This window comes from Sceloporus occidentalis, unplaced genomic scaffold, assembly GCF_023333645.1.
Source record: "Sceloporus occidentalis isolate IW3139 unplaced genomic scaffold, rSceOcc1.0.p SCAF_4, whole genome shotgun sequence".
Taxonomy (NCBI): domain Eukaryota; kingdom Metazoa; phylum Chordata; class Lepidosauria; order Squamata; family Phrynosomatidae; genus Sceloporus; species Sceloporus occidentalis.
Window position 1 is genome coordinate 78311994 of NW_028316984.1, and position 14767 is coordinate 78326760.

The window sequence follows — 14767 nt, forward strand, 5'->3', positions numbered from 1 at the left end:
ATTTTGCCTAATGATGGGGTTGGCCCTGTTCCAGTATGTTATGATATTCCTATGTACTAGACCCCAGACTCCATTGGACTTTTACTTAAAAGTATGTGCCTTATCTAGCCCTGGTCCTAAAGCAGAAAGTTCTTTAGGACAGTGCTGCTTAAGATATCTAATGTAAAGGATCAGCAACTCTTTTCCCCCTCATGTGCCAGGGAATGGTATTATATTTGTATCCATAGGTTACAATCATTTCTTTCCTTTCTGAAACCTCTCCAGGGGCTGGCACCAGTAGACAACTACGGGTTTAGAGGAAGCTGGCCATTAGAGAAGATACTATGTCAGGCCAGTAAGCTCCTATCATAATCTGTTTTTTAGGTGCTGGTGTCACTCAGAGCAAGTGAGAAGCTGGAAGCACATTTCCTTGATCAGTCTCAAAGTTGTACGTGTAGCAGCCCTTGGCACTCATCAACACAGCACTGCAAAAAATTGATCCACCTCCTACAGCCTGCCCACAGCACTTGAGAACGAGAAGGGGCATACCTGTAGCATTTCTTCCCAGCACCTGAGCCATGGAGAAACTTTCTGAAATGTGCCTTCAGTTTGCTGAACAGGAGACCCTAACCTTTGTAACTGAAGACTTCTTGGTTAATAGTTTTTATGGCATCCATTTTGAGTCATCTGATCAGCCAGGACACCATTTAAAGCTGCCTCTCCAACCAGCCATCTGTGTATGATTTATCTTTTCCCTATTTGGCAGAAAAAGCCTATGCAGGAACAGCACTAAATTCCAAGTATGAAATGTTCTGTCCATCCCAAGTTATGACACTCCTGTCAGCAAGTGCCTTCTAATATTTTTATATTTCTTTTGAAAAAGATGGTCAACAACTGTACCTGCTCAAGAGAGAGGACCATGACACAGCAAGCCAAAAGAAGGCATTCTCTTCTTTTTGCTTTAATTTATGCAGATTAACTTGTGGAGAAGAAGCTAGGAGGCATTTTGAGTTGACAAAGAACAACCTTCCTGAACAATCATAATACAGTGCATGTATTATTTATGCACGAAGGCCTTCAGGATTTTGCTAGAACACAGGCCTAGTGCTCTTTTGCATTTTTATTTACTACTATGTATTTCTCATAAAGCCTCTTTTCTTTCCTGAAGTGTTCTTGCTTATGTAACACAGAAGGAACTAATAGAGATATTTTTAATTCTGCTCCAGTAATATTCAACACACTTATAATACACACATGGCTTATACTTGAAAGGTTTGTTATAATATTTAGTATTTAAAATGGTATTATTCCATTTTCATGTCAAATACCACTATAGGAAGCTGAGGAAGGAAGGACTTCTGCCTTGTACACATTTTGCTAGGAGTTCAATATGGACAAATAAACACAGGATTCGCTGCAGAGCTGTGATTTTATGCATACTTGCCTGGAAATAAGTCTCCTTGAGTAATGCAAGACTAATTAGGCAATAAAGAATACAAACAGCTCAGAATGGATTTACTAAGCTTACCTAACAGTTTTTGTTGTTGTGTGCCTTCAAATCATTTCTGACTTATGACAACCCTAAGGCTCAGCAGGTTTTCTTGGCAAGTTTCTCCAGAGGGGTTTTTAATCTCTAAAATAGTAGCGTCCTTTGATTTTTCTATCTGTTTCGGGAGTAAGCCATCATTATGCATTTTGAAATGAAAGTGAGGAGTAGCTGTAGTGACAGCTACTATATTTCATCCAGTATACACAGAGAAGCTTAGTGAAACTTTTGTTGTAGTCAACCAAATTTGCAAGCGCAAGTTGCATTCTGGAAACTCAGTCAACCTTATCCTATCTATTTACTTGGCCAACTAAAGGAACCACAATGAAGTAGGGAAAAGTTATACAAGTTCATTAAATTAGTTTCTTTTGGCAGAGCAATGGCAGCCCTGTTTGTGAAAGGAAACAAGCAGGAGATCTTGTATACAAAGAAAAGAATGCAAGAAAGTTTGATGGCCTAGCACTCCCAAGAAGTATTCATCTTCTATATGCAGACTGACTGAGTTTCTGGTCCAAAGCCACAGAATCAAGGGCAATTAAGCTACAGTATTATTGCTGTTACTATGATGATCTGGCAGAACAGGAATAGTGATTCTGAGCTGCACAAAAGTTATTAAACTACATAATAAATCATATCCCGTTATAGTTTCATATAGGTATGTAACTTAAAAGTACATCTTATTTGAGTTTTAAATAATTTTGGCATGCATGTAATGTAACATTTATTGATAGATCACAGAATCATAGCATTGGAAGAGACCACAAAGGCCAGCCTGTACAACCCTTTGCTATGCAGGAAAACACAGTCAGAGCATTCCCAACAGATGGTTATCCAAACAGCTTAAAAACCTGCAGAGGAGACTCAACCACACTCCAAGACAGCGTATTCCACTGTCAAACACTTTTTACCACCAGGAAGCTGATAATAATGTTAAAGGTGGATATGTTTGCTATTTTTTAAAAGCCAAGTTCTGCGCTTTATTAAGAGTGTGTGGTAGTAACTGTAAAATAAAGTTGCTGCATTCTTGTTTTGTGAATGGGAAAAAACATAGAGGAAGATCAATCAAGGAAAAGAAATGTATGTTGTAACCTGTTCCAGCCTACATTCAAATCCCCAAATAACAATTTGGACTGTATGACTTTGTTATACTGAAGATCCTTTGGGCACCATCCCCTACTTTATAAGACAGCTGTCACTTCAGAATGAGACCAAAATCACCATTGTGTTGGCAGGTTATTTCTAGTGCCCGCATGGACAAAAAGTAAATGTTGTAACACAAATGTTTGGTTACATACTGCTGGGCAACTGAAGTTTTCATCCTGTGTATATGGAGTGTTTTTTGGAAATCAGCCATATGATTAAGCCTAATCTTTGCACTTTTTAAAACTAAGTGGAATAGAAAGGTAAGATGAAACCTTTTGTTAACATTTTGATTGTAGCAGGTTGATTGAGCTTCCCTGACCTTTGCTGAAGATCCATGATCCATACAGTAGCAAGTAAGCTTGCCAGCTGACCTACACATAATAACAGGCTCATGAAAAGATCTCCTCAAACTAACAGAAGCAGGAGCCCATATGTATAAAAAGGAGAATTTAACATGTAAGTCAAAGCCACTATGTTGCTGTATGAGAGCCAACTCTGCCAGTAACCATACAGATTGGTCACGGATGTCCTTGGTTCATAAGTCCTAGTGCTCTGACAGCAGAGAAGCAGGAAGTCTGCATTCAGGCTTTTTAACCTGAGATTGTGTGTGTTTCGGGGGGGGGGGGGGATGCCACTTGATTCAATATTCCTGTGCAAGGAGAAGAAATTCTGACACATCAAGGAGCTGCTGTCAGATCAATGATCTGTTGATGTGCTCCTTTTTTTTACATCAAGAGACACTTTGCAAGGAAGAGCAATCAGTATTATAAGTCCTCACATACTATGTTACATACTGTAGTTAAGAAAGATTGATTGTCTCATTTGCGGGTTGTGAAAACTAACCCAAGCACAAAAAGGAGTTCTACAAGGATATGTAGGTGTACTCTTTTACTCTGCACAAGAACCCCTGACATAATCACCTGAATCTGGGTAAGGAGCAGAGCGTTCGCAAAGCTGCTGCAGCAGAAGTTGAATGGAATATGGGTCTTGAGAGACAAGGATGAGGGTAACAGCCACTTGACCATGGAAATGGCTGCCTCATTCTAATACATCAGAGCCATCTGTGGAAGTGAGCAAAGGGAAAGGGCAAATGGGAGATGGTAACAACAGAAGACAATTTTTTCCACCAAGAGAGCTGGCAAAAGGCATGCTCGCAAGGATTACAGTCACACACCCTCTGCCCACCTGGCAAAAAAAGCTGACAGATCAGCTAAGAAAATAACATTTTAAACCCCAAATTCACATCTTTCACCTTTTTTTATTAAAAAGACTACATTTTACTTTTAAATATTTAGCCATAGAATAAACATTGCTACACAGTTCAAAGTCCTCCACCTTTACTGGGTGACATTAGCAAACTTCTAGCTCTTCAGTAGGAGACCCTTGTCCCAGAGCAACATGGCACTATTGCCATCCAAAGAAAGGAGGAGTGCTTAGAGCTCCAGAGAGAAATACCAACACATCACATGCCTCCTTTACCAGAAAAAGAAAGTGAGGGCTTCTGGTTATCAAGAGGTGGTGGTAAAATCTGTGCTCAGGACACAAAACAGAGGCAGGCAAGCATCACACTCAGTGCCACACGGCTTCCCATTTCCAAAGTGCAAACATTAAGAGGAAGCTGTTTTTAACAGCTATCCCTCCACAATATTTGATCGGGGGAGGGCACGGGTCAGGCAACACAAGACAGGACAAGAGTCAATCCTGGGGAAGAATATTGCAAGAAGATTTCCAGAAATCCAGTGAAGAAACCCAGTAAAGGAAACCCAACTCAATACAGGGGCGGAGGAATTGAATTGCACAACAACTAACGTATTCTGAAATAGACCAAAACAGGAAAAGTCTTGCAGATACATGTGGAATTCCTCCTTCAGTTTGAAAAATATTTTTAAGAGATGCAGTGCAAAGATGTAGCATAACATCTGAAAACTAAGGTGCACTTGCTCTTATGCAAAAACCAAGAGCATCAGGAATTGCCAAGAAGTGCCCATCCCGAATACTTTACACAATGAGATAATGATCAATTCACAATACCACTGTCATGCCCTACTCTGCAATCCCTTGAAATCAGACAAAAAGAACTATTCCAGGCAGCAAACAGTGTTCACTCAACTGATAAGGCAAATGCCAGAGGCAAATCTTAGCCTTGCAATGCACTCATGGGATGCACACTGAATGGGCAGAGGAACTCTGTTTCTATATAATAAAAACCATTATACTGTTGTAAACTAAAATCCCCCTTTGAAAGATTCAGTTACTCAGTAGTTTCAACCAGATTTCCTTTTTAAAAGAAAAAATACTGCGAAGCTGTGCAAAAAGCACGCTCCACAGGCAGTAATCACCTTTGGGGAATAAAGCCTCAACAAACTTCCCACATCCTGAGAACACAAATAGGCACACTATTCCAACTAGTTAAATAAAAAACTATAAAGCATTCTGAAAGAGGCAGCAAGAGAAGTTAGAGCGCTTGCCCCACAAAGAGTCTAGGGTTCTTCCCACTTTCCTAGATATTCCTCTCTTCTCAAGATGCTTCTTGCTTCTCCCAGAAGCAACACTGAGGAAAGAAAAGCTTGCCCTCTGCCAAGGTTGCATCACACAGCAGGACTGGTTTAGTCAGGTTTTAAGAAAACAGGAACAAGCACATATAGGGGTATTTTGCATTTAAAGTGCAGTGGCAGCAGAATGTGAAAACAGAAGGCTTTCAGGTTACCTCATTTTTTCAGTTGAATTAAAGAGGCTTTCAAGAACCTGGCTTAAAGTTAGAACAAACAAGACTGGGCTCTCTTTTCCTGGAGCCTAACTCAGGTCTGTCAAAGTCACATTTCTCAGAGAGGAAATTAGACTAGGAGTTTAAAATGATAGAGAAGGGAAAGGGTTGACGGTTGAAATTTAAGGAGCAACTGCTATTTGGTGCAAAGTGGGTATCAAAGCCCAGATGTGTCCCCCCCCCCTCATCCAAACAGCAAAATTACTGGTGTCTCCTTTGAAGCTGCTTCCTTTACCCATCCAAGTTTCTATATAAAGGGAAGAAGACCTCCCCAACTGATTTTTCTATATAAAAATCCTCATCCCTGTTCAACTAAACACCCAATGTTTTAATAATGTTATATACAATTTAAATCCTCCTACCCCATCCAATAAAACCATTTAACTTCCTACTGGGTGCGTTGGGATGAGCAGCAGGTATACCTAGAGATGGTGTGCAAAAAAACAAAGACAAAGACAGACGAATTGCAGCAGCAGACAAAAAGACAGCATCATCACTAGAAAGCATGGATGGACACAATGACCTGATGGGAAGGTCAACACAGGAAGAAATGGGAGCAACAATTCACTATTCCAGACATAACACTGTGAATGCAGATGCTCTGCCATCCCAAGTCAGCATAGATCAAACCCTGCCATGTGTTTACTTGTCCTTCCTTGCAGCTACTGAAATGCAGGAGAGTAGCAAGACCTAGGAGCTCGGTGATGATTCTTCTTCAAGAGGGAGAGGAGAAGCTGTTGGAGCTGGGGTCTCTCCAGAAAGGCCCAGCTCTGCATCCATCTGCTCAAGCTCCTTCTGATCTAGCAGCTCAAAGTCATCTGCTTCCTCCTCCTCACCAGCCAGAGAGGCTGCTCCTATCTCCTCACTCTCAGACAGCTGTGCCTGGAAGCTGAGTCTCTCCTCAGGCTCAGTGGGCAGGAACTCAGAGAGGGAAGGTCCCTCACTGTCCTCAGAGGAGCGGAGCAGGGCTGACAGGGTGTTCTGCACTACGGTACTGATAGCAGTTGTGACAATCTCTTGGCTCAGTGAATCAATGTGCAGCCCCAGGCCGCCTGCAGAAGCACCTTCGAGCTCAGGAGCTCCTCCTGCCACTGCCTGCCCATTCCCGTTGAAATGCGTATTTACAAAATGGAGGGGTGAGGCCAGGCACAGGATGGATGGGTCCGAAATGAGGGTTGTTGATGCCTCCACCTCTTCCTCGGCAGAGTCCAGCTGCTGGGCAGCATGGGCAGGCACCGCAAAATTGTCATCCTCATTGGGTGGTCCTAAGTCTCTGGAATGAAACTCTTCCACGGAGGGGAATTCTGCCATGTCCTTGGAGAAAGACTCTTCTGGCTCACTGGGAAGGCTCTGTTGATCCAAATCTGAAAAGCAGATTGAGAGTTGATTAAACACCATTTTCAAAACGCCAAAGGTTGAAACCTCAAATCTTACTCCACTTCAGCTGCTTGCCCAAGAATGGCTCTCAGTCTGTTTTATTACACCAAGTCATTTCTGAACATTTTCACTTGGCTTTTTGCTCCTCTTTATTTTCTTACTCTGACCTTGCTCAGCAATGCTCATGCCAATCTTCACAACTGGTCATAACAGGCCAGTCATTGGGATAATACAACAATCCACCCAGGTTTAAGATTATCAGCCACAAAAATGATCCTATTCCTGATTCTCTCCCTTAGTTCTTCATCAGAAGAAAGCAGAGCTGATCAGTGTGTGTGTCACTGCCTATGATTTCACAAAAGTCATTTAACCTAATGGCTAAAATATGCTGTGCATCTTTCTTCTTTTCAGCTCTGGAGAGACAAAAGCCCTACCCACTGTTTTCAATAATATGGTGGTGGAATAAAAGAACAGACCAATATGAGGAGAGTTCAGCTAAGCCAGCGACGCCAACCAAGGCTTTTTTACTATGCTGCGGTATAACGTCAGGCAGTTTGTCTGAGGCCAACACCAATAGTCAGGGCAGGGGAGCTACAAGTTTACAAATGGCAAGTAATATGCAGAAGAGTACAGGGTGACTATTATCGACAAAGTACAGACTTATTGGACCCACCACTTTAATATGCTGAGACAGGACACATGCAGCCCAGTTCCTCATGGAGAAGAGAGCTGTATTCAGAGATCAGAACTGACAGTTCTCTGGTCTTATCCAGTCCTACACTCCCTTCTTTCCTATTAATCTTAACTATGCAACTACTCTTCTGATCTTATTTCTGCTCTGTTATGTCTCCACCAGGGAACAAACAACCTGTACTCTATTATATAGGTCAATTCTCAACAGACTGGGGGGAGGGGGGAATGAGGGTTTGGGCAATAAAAATGGCACCTTCAGACACATCTGTCAGCTGTGGTGTGGTTGCTCTTGAGACGGTGAAACCTCCACTCTCCAAGATAGAGGCCTCCTCATCAGAGAGCTCCGAGTCTGTGATTGCCAATGCTAGTGCTGTCTTCTTCACATCCACCTGCAAAAAGGAGGAGAGTGAGGAAAAACTGCAAAGCTGGACTTGGCTCACTGGGATTTGTGGCTAAAAACCAAAAAGAAGAGAGTTCACTTTGTAACAGGTCCACTACCTGTGGGCTTGGGGTCTCCACCCTCAGAAGATGCTAAGGCTAACTTGTCCTTAGCCCTTGCTCTATCTTTGAACCTGGTTAACCTTACAATCACCTGTTCACTAGACCATCGTTCTCATAATACAGCTGGGAAATAATTTATAACAGCAGGGCGATCTGGCTACGACATCTGTCACCCCATTGATCGCCAGGGTTGATTGGGCTGATCTGGCAGGCTAGGCGGGTGTCCCCTTCCTCCCTCACCGCTCCATGTGTGTCCCTCCCAAAGCTGCGCGCTTGGTGGAAGAGGAGTGTACCGTTCTTCGGTCAAGGGTATACGATAGCTGTGCTCCCCTGCTAGAACCTCCAAACAAGCTCAAAAATAATGTAAACTGTTTGTGCTGAGTACAAGGTGAGCCAGCTACTTTATGTATGAATATACCATATGAACCACCAAGGGAAAAAAACTTAAACACTTTTATCTATTACTTTACTTTTATTAATTTTATAATATTTGTATCCCATCTTTCCCCTACAAAAAGCATTCAAGACAACTACCAGACAACTAAAAGTAACATAAACAGTCCACACAATAAAAATCACCACCATATTGATTTCAAATTGAGAGGCACTATATAATTCACTTTTTACTGAATGAAAAAGATAGAAGAACGTGTTTCTGTTTATTGCTGCAACTTTAAAAAATAGTTCTAATTTTAAAAAGACTATTGTCCAAAGTAGACGAATGAATGGCTTGGGAGAGATGCTTAATCATTTTTTGATTTAAAGTTGTGCTCAACTCAATTCTTGTGCCCTAAACATCTTCTCACTCTGACTAAACAGAAGCTTGAACACAGACCCATCATTCCACAAACCATAGTCAGCCACTGTGCAAAGTATTAAAGTAAAAACATGATGAGAGAACTCTCCTCTGCTCTCACTCTTTTCATGTTGGTATCAACAGTACAATGAGGAGAGCATTCTCTCCATGTGGAGATTCTCCACATCAATCTGAAATTCCTCATCAGATTGTCAGCCACAAGATCTGTAACGTGATGATGGACAGGGCAAGACTAGCACTCTATCCTCCTTGTTTGTCCACTTTCAACTACATTGCAGAATATCTGTGCAGAATCAGATGGGTTATATATGTAATTAGTGCTTGCAATACTGGGGAACAGTCATATGGCAATTCCACCAAACCAAGGAGGACCAATGGACTGTTGCTCCAAAAGAGGGAAAATGAGAGGAAACTGAGGGAGAAATGCTTTTTCAACAGTGTGACGTCCCAAAGGCTCACAGCTCTCAAAAATGTCAGCCTTTTGCTCCCTCACACTAGAAACTGAAGTTCATACCAAGTCCCTTGGTCAGCATAAATGCACTAGCTGGTAGCTGTAGCCCCCTCGACCCCTGATGAAACAACAAATCCCAGGTCTCTAACATCCTAATCTTTTAAGGGAGCTTTCTTGGAAGAAGATAGTTCTTGTGCATGAAGCCTCATGTCATCATGCTTGCGCTTACCACTGGAGAGTAGCCAGACAGTTCTGCCTCACTCTCACTTTCCGTCTCTGCCATTGGCTCATTACCCGCTTCTGGCTCACTCTTTCCTTGACGTTCTGTGGAAAAGAACAAAAGAAATATTTTGGGTGGTGTTTGTGAGTCTAGTCCTACAAGAAAGAGACTAAGGTAAGAGCTTTCTCAGAGTAATTGTCCCATCTGCACAATGATATCCAATTATCCCCAACTATTGTAGGCCCTGTCCCCATTGCATCTAGGATTCTCACCAAGTCCAGTCACTCCTTGGACATTTTAACTTGCTGGGGCTTTTATCTTGTCCCACCATCAAAAGCAATGTATTTCATCAAAAGTAATGTTTTTCAGTTAGTAGAAACCTATTGTCTTACTTTTCTTTTCATGTTTAACATGCAAGGTCTCCACCTTCATGCTGTAGTCCAGTTTCATTAGGATAGGTTCCAAGCGTGTATACATCCTTTGGATAAGCTCATGGTAAACCACTAGTGGCCACAGCAAGATACTGAGCACTAGAGATATGAAGAAAGAACAGAGTGTGTTAGAAACAAATACTGTGGAGAAATGAGGTCTAGTTCCCCGTTACTGGGCTCAGTCAATACTCCACCATGCCTAGGTCCAGAAGCACCCAACTGCCACTGCCCTAACCTCAGAGGGAGAGAAGAAGAGGCAGTATCTGCTGGACTTATTCCTCTCCCACACTGCTATTCCCTTTTCCTTTTGTGTCATGTCTTAGATAGAGAGTAATTCTGAAGGCAGGGAATTAAGTTTTGTTTTTCTGTAAGACTTTTACTTGTAAAGCACCATGTATGGACAGGTTGCTCACCTGTAACTGTGTTTCGAGTGGTCATCTGCGAATTCACACAAATGGGTTATTCTGCACCTGCACAGCAATGCTCAGAAACTTCTAGAATCTCTGGGCAGAATGCAAAGTAACTTTCTGCAACTTTTTGGCGGTATCCCCGCCCACCCCTATATAAAGCCCCTAGCGGCCTGCTCTCCTTCAGTTCTGAATGAGCCGCCACAGTGTGATGGTAACGTCAGCAATAATCATGAGCGGGACACTGAGGGGATGGATGGGCGGGATTTGTGTGAATTCGCAGATGACCACTCGAAGAAACACAGTTACAGGTGAGCAACCTGTCCTTCTTCTTCGTGGTCTCTGCGAATCACACAAATGGGTTAGACTGGCTAGCTAAAGTCAACGGAGGAGGGAGTGTCCAAGCATGTAAATCAATGAAATTTATTGACACAGAATAAACAATATGAGCAACACGGCCTTGTCTGTGTAATCAATGCAAACCTGAGAGTAACACTGCCCTCCCAAAGGCTGCTCCCTGCCTATCCCTAGAGTCCAGCCTGTAGTGCCTAATAAATGTCAGTGGCTGGGACCAGGTAGCAGCCCGGCAGACATCCTCGAGGGGAATCCCCATCAAGAAGGCTGAGGATGCTGCCACCGCCCTAGTTGCATGGGCCCGAACCCGTACCGGAGCAGGGATGCCTGCCAATTCATAACACAAATAAATGGTGTTTGAAACCCACTTAGAGAATCTTTGAGATGAAACAGGCAGTCCCTTTTTCGCTTCCGAGTAGCAAACAAAAAGTCTATTGGAGAGCCTCGAGCCCGAGGTCCTGTCCAAATAGAATGCCAGTGCCCTTCTGACATCTAGTGAGTGCATACGAAGCTCCTCATCAGTGGATGGGTTCGGGGCCAGAGTGGGAAGAATAATGTCCTGATTGAGATGAAAGGCTGACACCACCTTAGGCAGGAAAGTGATGTCAGCCCGAAGTACAACCTTGTCCCTGTGGAAGTGGAGATAGGGCTGGTCAGCCCGAAGCGCACAGAGTTCACCGGCCCGACGAGCAGAGGTGATGGCTACCAAGAAGGCTGTCTTCCATGTCAACAGCCTCAGGTCCGTCGTAGCCATGGGCTCGAAGGGCTTGGAGGTCAGCTTGGAGAGTACCAATTCTAGGCTCCAAGCAGGGGAAGGGGAAGAACAAGGCGGGTGAAGGTTATTGAATCCTCGCAGAAATCTCTTTACCAGCGGGTTTCTAAATAAAGAGGGTTTATCTCCAAATGTATAATGGGAGGAGATAGCAGACAAATAACACTTAATAGAATTCAAAGACAGTCCTGCGTTGGCCAGGGACATAAGAAAGCCCAAAATCGTGGAAATAGAAACCTGGGATGGTATAATATCCTCCTCGTTAAGGAAAGCGAGAAATTTGTCCCACTTATAACTATAGGCCCTGCACGTAGAGGGCTTCTGAGCCGCCATTATCACGTCCTGGATATCAGCCGGGAGGGAAACTAACAGCGGATCCTCCATGCTGCCAATGGGAGAGACTCCATGTCGGGGTGCAGGACCATCCCGTTGTGGAGGGAGAGGAGGTCGGGACGGTAGTCGAGTCGGAGATAAAGGCCTTTGGACAGACGGAGGAGTGGAGCGAACCACGGCTGTCTCGGCCACCACGGGGAGATTAGAATGACGTCGGCTTGGTCCATCATGATTTTCGACAGCACCCTCGTTAACAAGGGAAAGGGGAGAAAGGCATACAGTAGTCCCTGGCTCCAGTCGAGTTGGAAGGCGTCTCCCCTGGAGCCCGGTCCCCGAGTTCGAGAGCAAAACTCTGAAACGTGGGTGTTGTTTGGAGAAGCAAAAAGGTCCAACACTGGGAACCCCCATCGGAGGAAAAGGTTGGCAACCACCTCCGGATGGAGCCTCCATTCGTGGCAGGTCTTTGGAGATCTGCTCAGTTGGTCTGCTCGGTCGTTCTGGTCCCCTGGTAGATGGATGTACTGCAGCAAGATGCTGTGGGCGATGCACCACTCCCAGATGCGGAGGGTGATCTCCAGGAGCATTGTTGATCTTGTGCCTCCTTGCTTGTTGAGGTAATACATGGTGGTAGTATTGTCCGTAAGCAATAGTACTACCTTGTTGGTGAGGAGGCAGCAGAAGGCTTTGAGAGCTTTCTCCACTGCGAGCATTTCTAGAGCGCTTATGTGGAGAGAAGTCTCTGTCCGCGACCACTTGTCCTTGATGGTAAAATCCAGGACATGGGAACCCCATCCTAGTAAGGAGGCGTCTGTTGTAAGGGTAATGTCCGGCTGTGGGGGTATGAAGGGCATGCCCACGCAGACGTTGTCGGGTTCGAGCCACCAGCGCAAGGATCTCTGGACCTTCCTCGGGATGGTAAGCACCTTTGCTGGAGAGTCTTGTACGGGATCGAAGATGGAGAGGAACCACGACTGAAGAGGCCTGAAGCGAAACCTGGCCCAGGGGGTAACGAATGTCGTGGAAGCTAAGTGCCCCATGGCGACTTGGACTGTATGTGCCCGGGCTTTCCTTCGGGAGAGACAGTCCTTTAGAGAGGAGGTCAAGGCGTGAAATCTTGGGCGCGGAAGGAAGGCCTTCATCTCTTCGGAATCTAGAGTCGTCCCAATGAAGTCCAGCCTCTTCGTTGGGGAGAGATGTGATTTCTGCAAATTGACCCGGAGTCCCAACGCCTCTAGCAACGATAGTGCGAACTGGACGTCCCGCAGTAGCGTCTCTCGGGATGGAGCGGTGAATAGCCAGTCGTCCAAGTAGGGGAAGACGGTTATCCCTTTTTGCCACAGGTATGCCACCACAGGGGCCATACATTTCGTGAAAACCCTTGGTGCTGTGGAGAGGCCGAATTGCAGAACCTTGTACTGGAAGATGTCGGTCCCAATGGTGAAGGCGAGGAACCAACAGTGACCTTCTCTGATGGAGATATGAAAATAAGCGTCCTTCAAATCTAAAGTGACGAACCTGGAGTCCTTCTGTAACAACGGCAAAATAGAGGCAAGAGTTACCATTCTGAAACGTTTGTAGATAATAAAAGAATTCAACTCGCGTAAGTCCAGGATAGGTCTAAGTCCAGAGTCCCTCTTCGGGACCGTAAAGTATCTTGAGAAGAAGCAGTATCGGGCCCGAGCGGGATTCACGGGCTTGATAGCGCCTTTTTCTAAAAGGGACTGCACTTCGTCGAGAAGGGTGTCCGAGGGTAAGGTGGAATTAATAGCTCCGGTGGACGGGAGCTGCAGAAACTCAAGGGCATAACCCCGTCGGACGATGTCCAAAACCCAAGAGTCCGTTGTGATCGAAGCCCAGGCTTCAATCTGTCAGAAAAGGAAGGAGCGAAGTGCGCTGGGGGACTTCAAAACCTACGCTTGCCTTTGCCATCTTTCTTCTTATAGCCCTGCTGGTATCTGGGCTGGGACGTCTGGCGTCGATCCGGCTGGGCCGATGGGGACTGGGACGGATGGCTCTGAGGCGGCCTGTCTTGAGGATGAAATTGGCGGTCCTGCTGTTGGGACCGGTGCTGTGAGTGTGGGTACCATGGGCGCTGGCTGCCATATCTCATGCGAGGAGATTTGGAGGATGAGGACATCCCATGCTTCCGTGCGGCCGTCTTCATCCGGTAACGGAAGCTTAACTTCTCATCGGTCTCTCTGTTGAACAGACCGGAATTATCAAAGGGCATATCCTCTATTGCGGACCTGGCCTGTGGAGTAAGGTCCGAGGAGTGCAGCCATGCGTGGCGTCTGAGGGCTATCGAGCCCGACAAGATCTTGGAAGCACAGTCAGTGGAGTGTCTGGCCGAAATGATCTGCTGTTCTCCAATTAGATGAACCTCATTGAGGAGAGCTGTCATGATCCGCTTTTTGTCATCTGGGAGTTCTGCGATGGTCGGGTCCATCTTCTCCATGAGGAGCTGTACGTACGCTCCCATGCACGCCGCATAATTGGCGATTTTGATGTCCAGCGCCGCGGATGCGTAAAATTTTTTAGCCAGTCCATCAATCTTCTTTCCCTCTTTGTCCACGGGAGAGGAAGCTTGACGGGGAGTAAAGGACGTCTGCGACCCCTCCACTATGGCAGAGTTGGGCTTGGGATGATTGAAAAGCCATGACGGGCCTGATGGAGTGACCCTATAAAGGTTTTCTATCTTCCTCGATGTGGAGGAGATAGTGGCAGGAGTTTCCCAGGACCTCTTGGCAATTTTTTCTAGAGATGGGAGAAAGGCCAGAGAGGGAGGAGCAGGAGCGCAGCCATGGATCCGTCTCTCCACGGGGTCGAGGGCATCATCCTCCATGTGGGACACCTCCAATTTCAGTGCGTCGGCCATCCGGACGACTCTATCGGCAAAGGATCTCACATCATCAGATGGGGACGGGGCGTCCGGAACCCCAAAGACATAAGGTTGGTCCTCCTTGGGAAATGGAGACGGAG

At 45.2% G+C, this 14767-nt stretch overlaps 2 protein-coding genes across 5 annotated transcripts in view; one reads left to right on the forward strand and one right to left on the reverse strand.

The window, feature by feature from the left end:
• STK36 (serine/threonine kinase 36) overlaps positions 1-2167 on the forward strand; it is a 40543-nt gene extending 38376 nt beyond the window's left edge. For all 3 annotated transcript variants that reach the window (XM_089520394.1, XM_089520395.1, XM_089520393.1), the window contains exon 27: positions 364-2167. In XM_089520394.1, the coding sequence (XP_089376520.1) occupies positions 364-510 (147 nt within the window). In that variant the 3' untranslated portion in view covers positions 511-2167. The remainder of the gene's footprint in view (positions 1-363) is intronic.
• A 66-nt stretch (positions 2168-2233) lies between these two features.
• RETREG2 (reticulophagy regulator family member 2) overlaps positions 2234-14767 on the reverse strand; it is a 30926-nt gene continuing 18392 nt past the window's right edge. For both annotated transcript variants that reach the window (XM_089520398.1, XM_089520397.1), the window contains exons 6-9: positions 9884-10021; positions 9501-9595; positions 7756-7891; positions 2234-6796 (exon numbers count right to left, since the gene is read on the reverse strand). In XM_089520398.1, coding sequence (XP_089376524.1) covers positions 6123-6796; positions 7756-7891; positions 9501-9595; positions 9884-10021 — 1043 coding nt within the window. In that variant the 3' untranslated portion in view covers positions 2234-6122. The remainder of the gene's footprint in view (positions 6797-7755; positions 7892-9500; positions 9596-9883; positions 10022-14767) is intronic.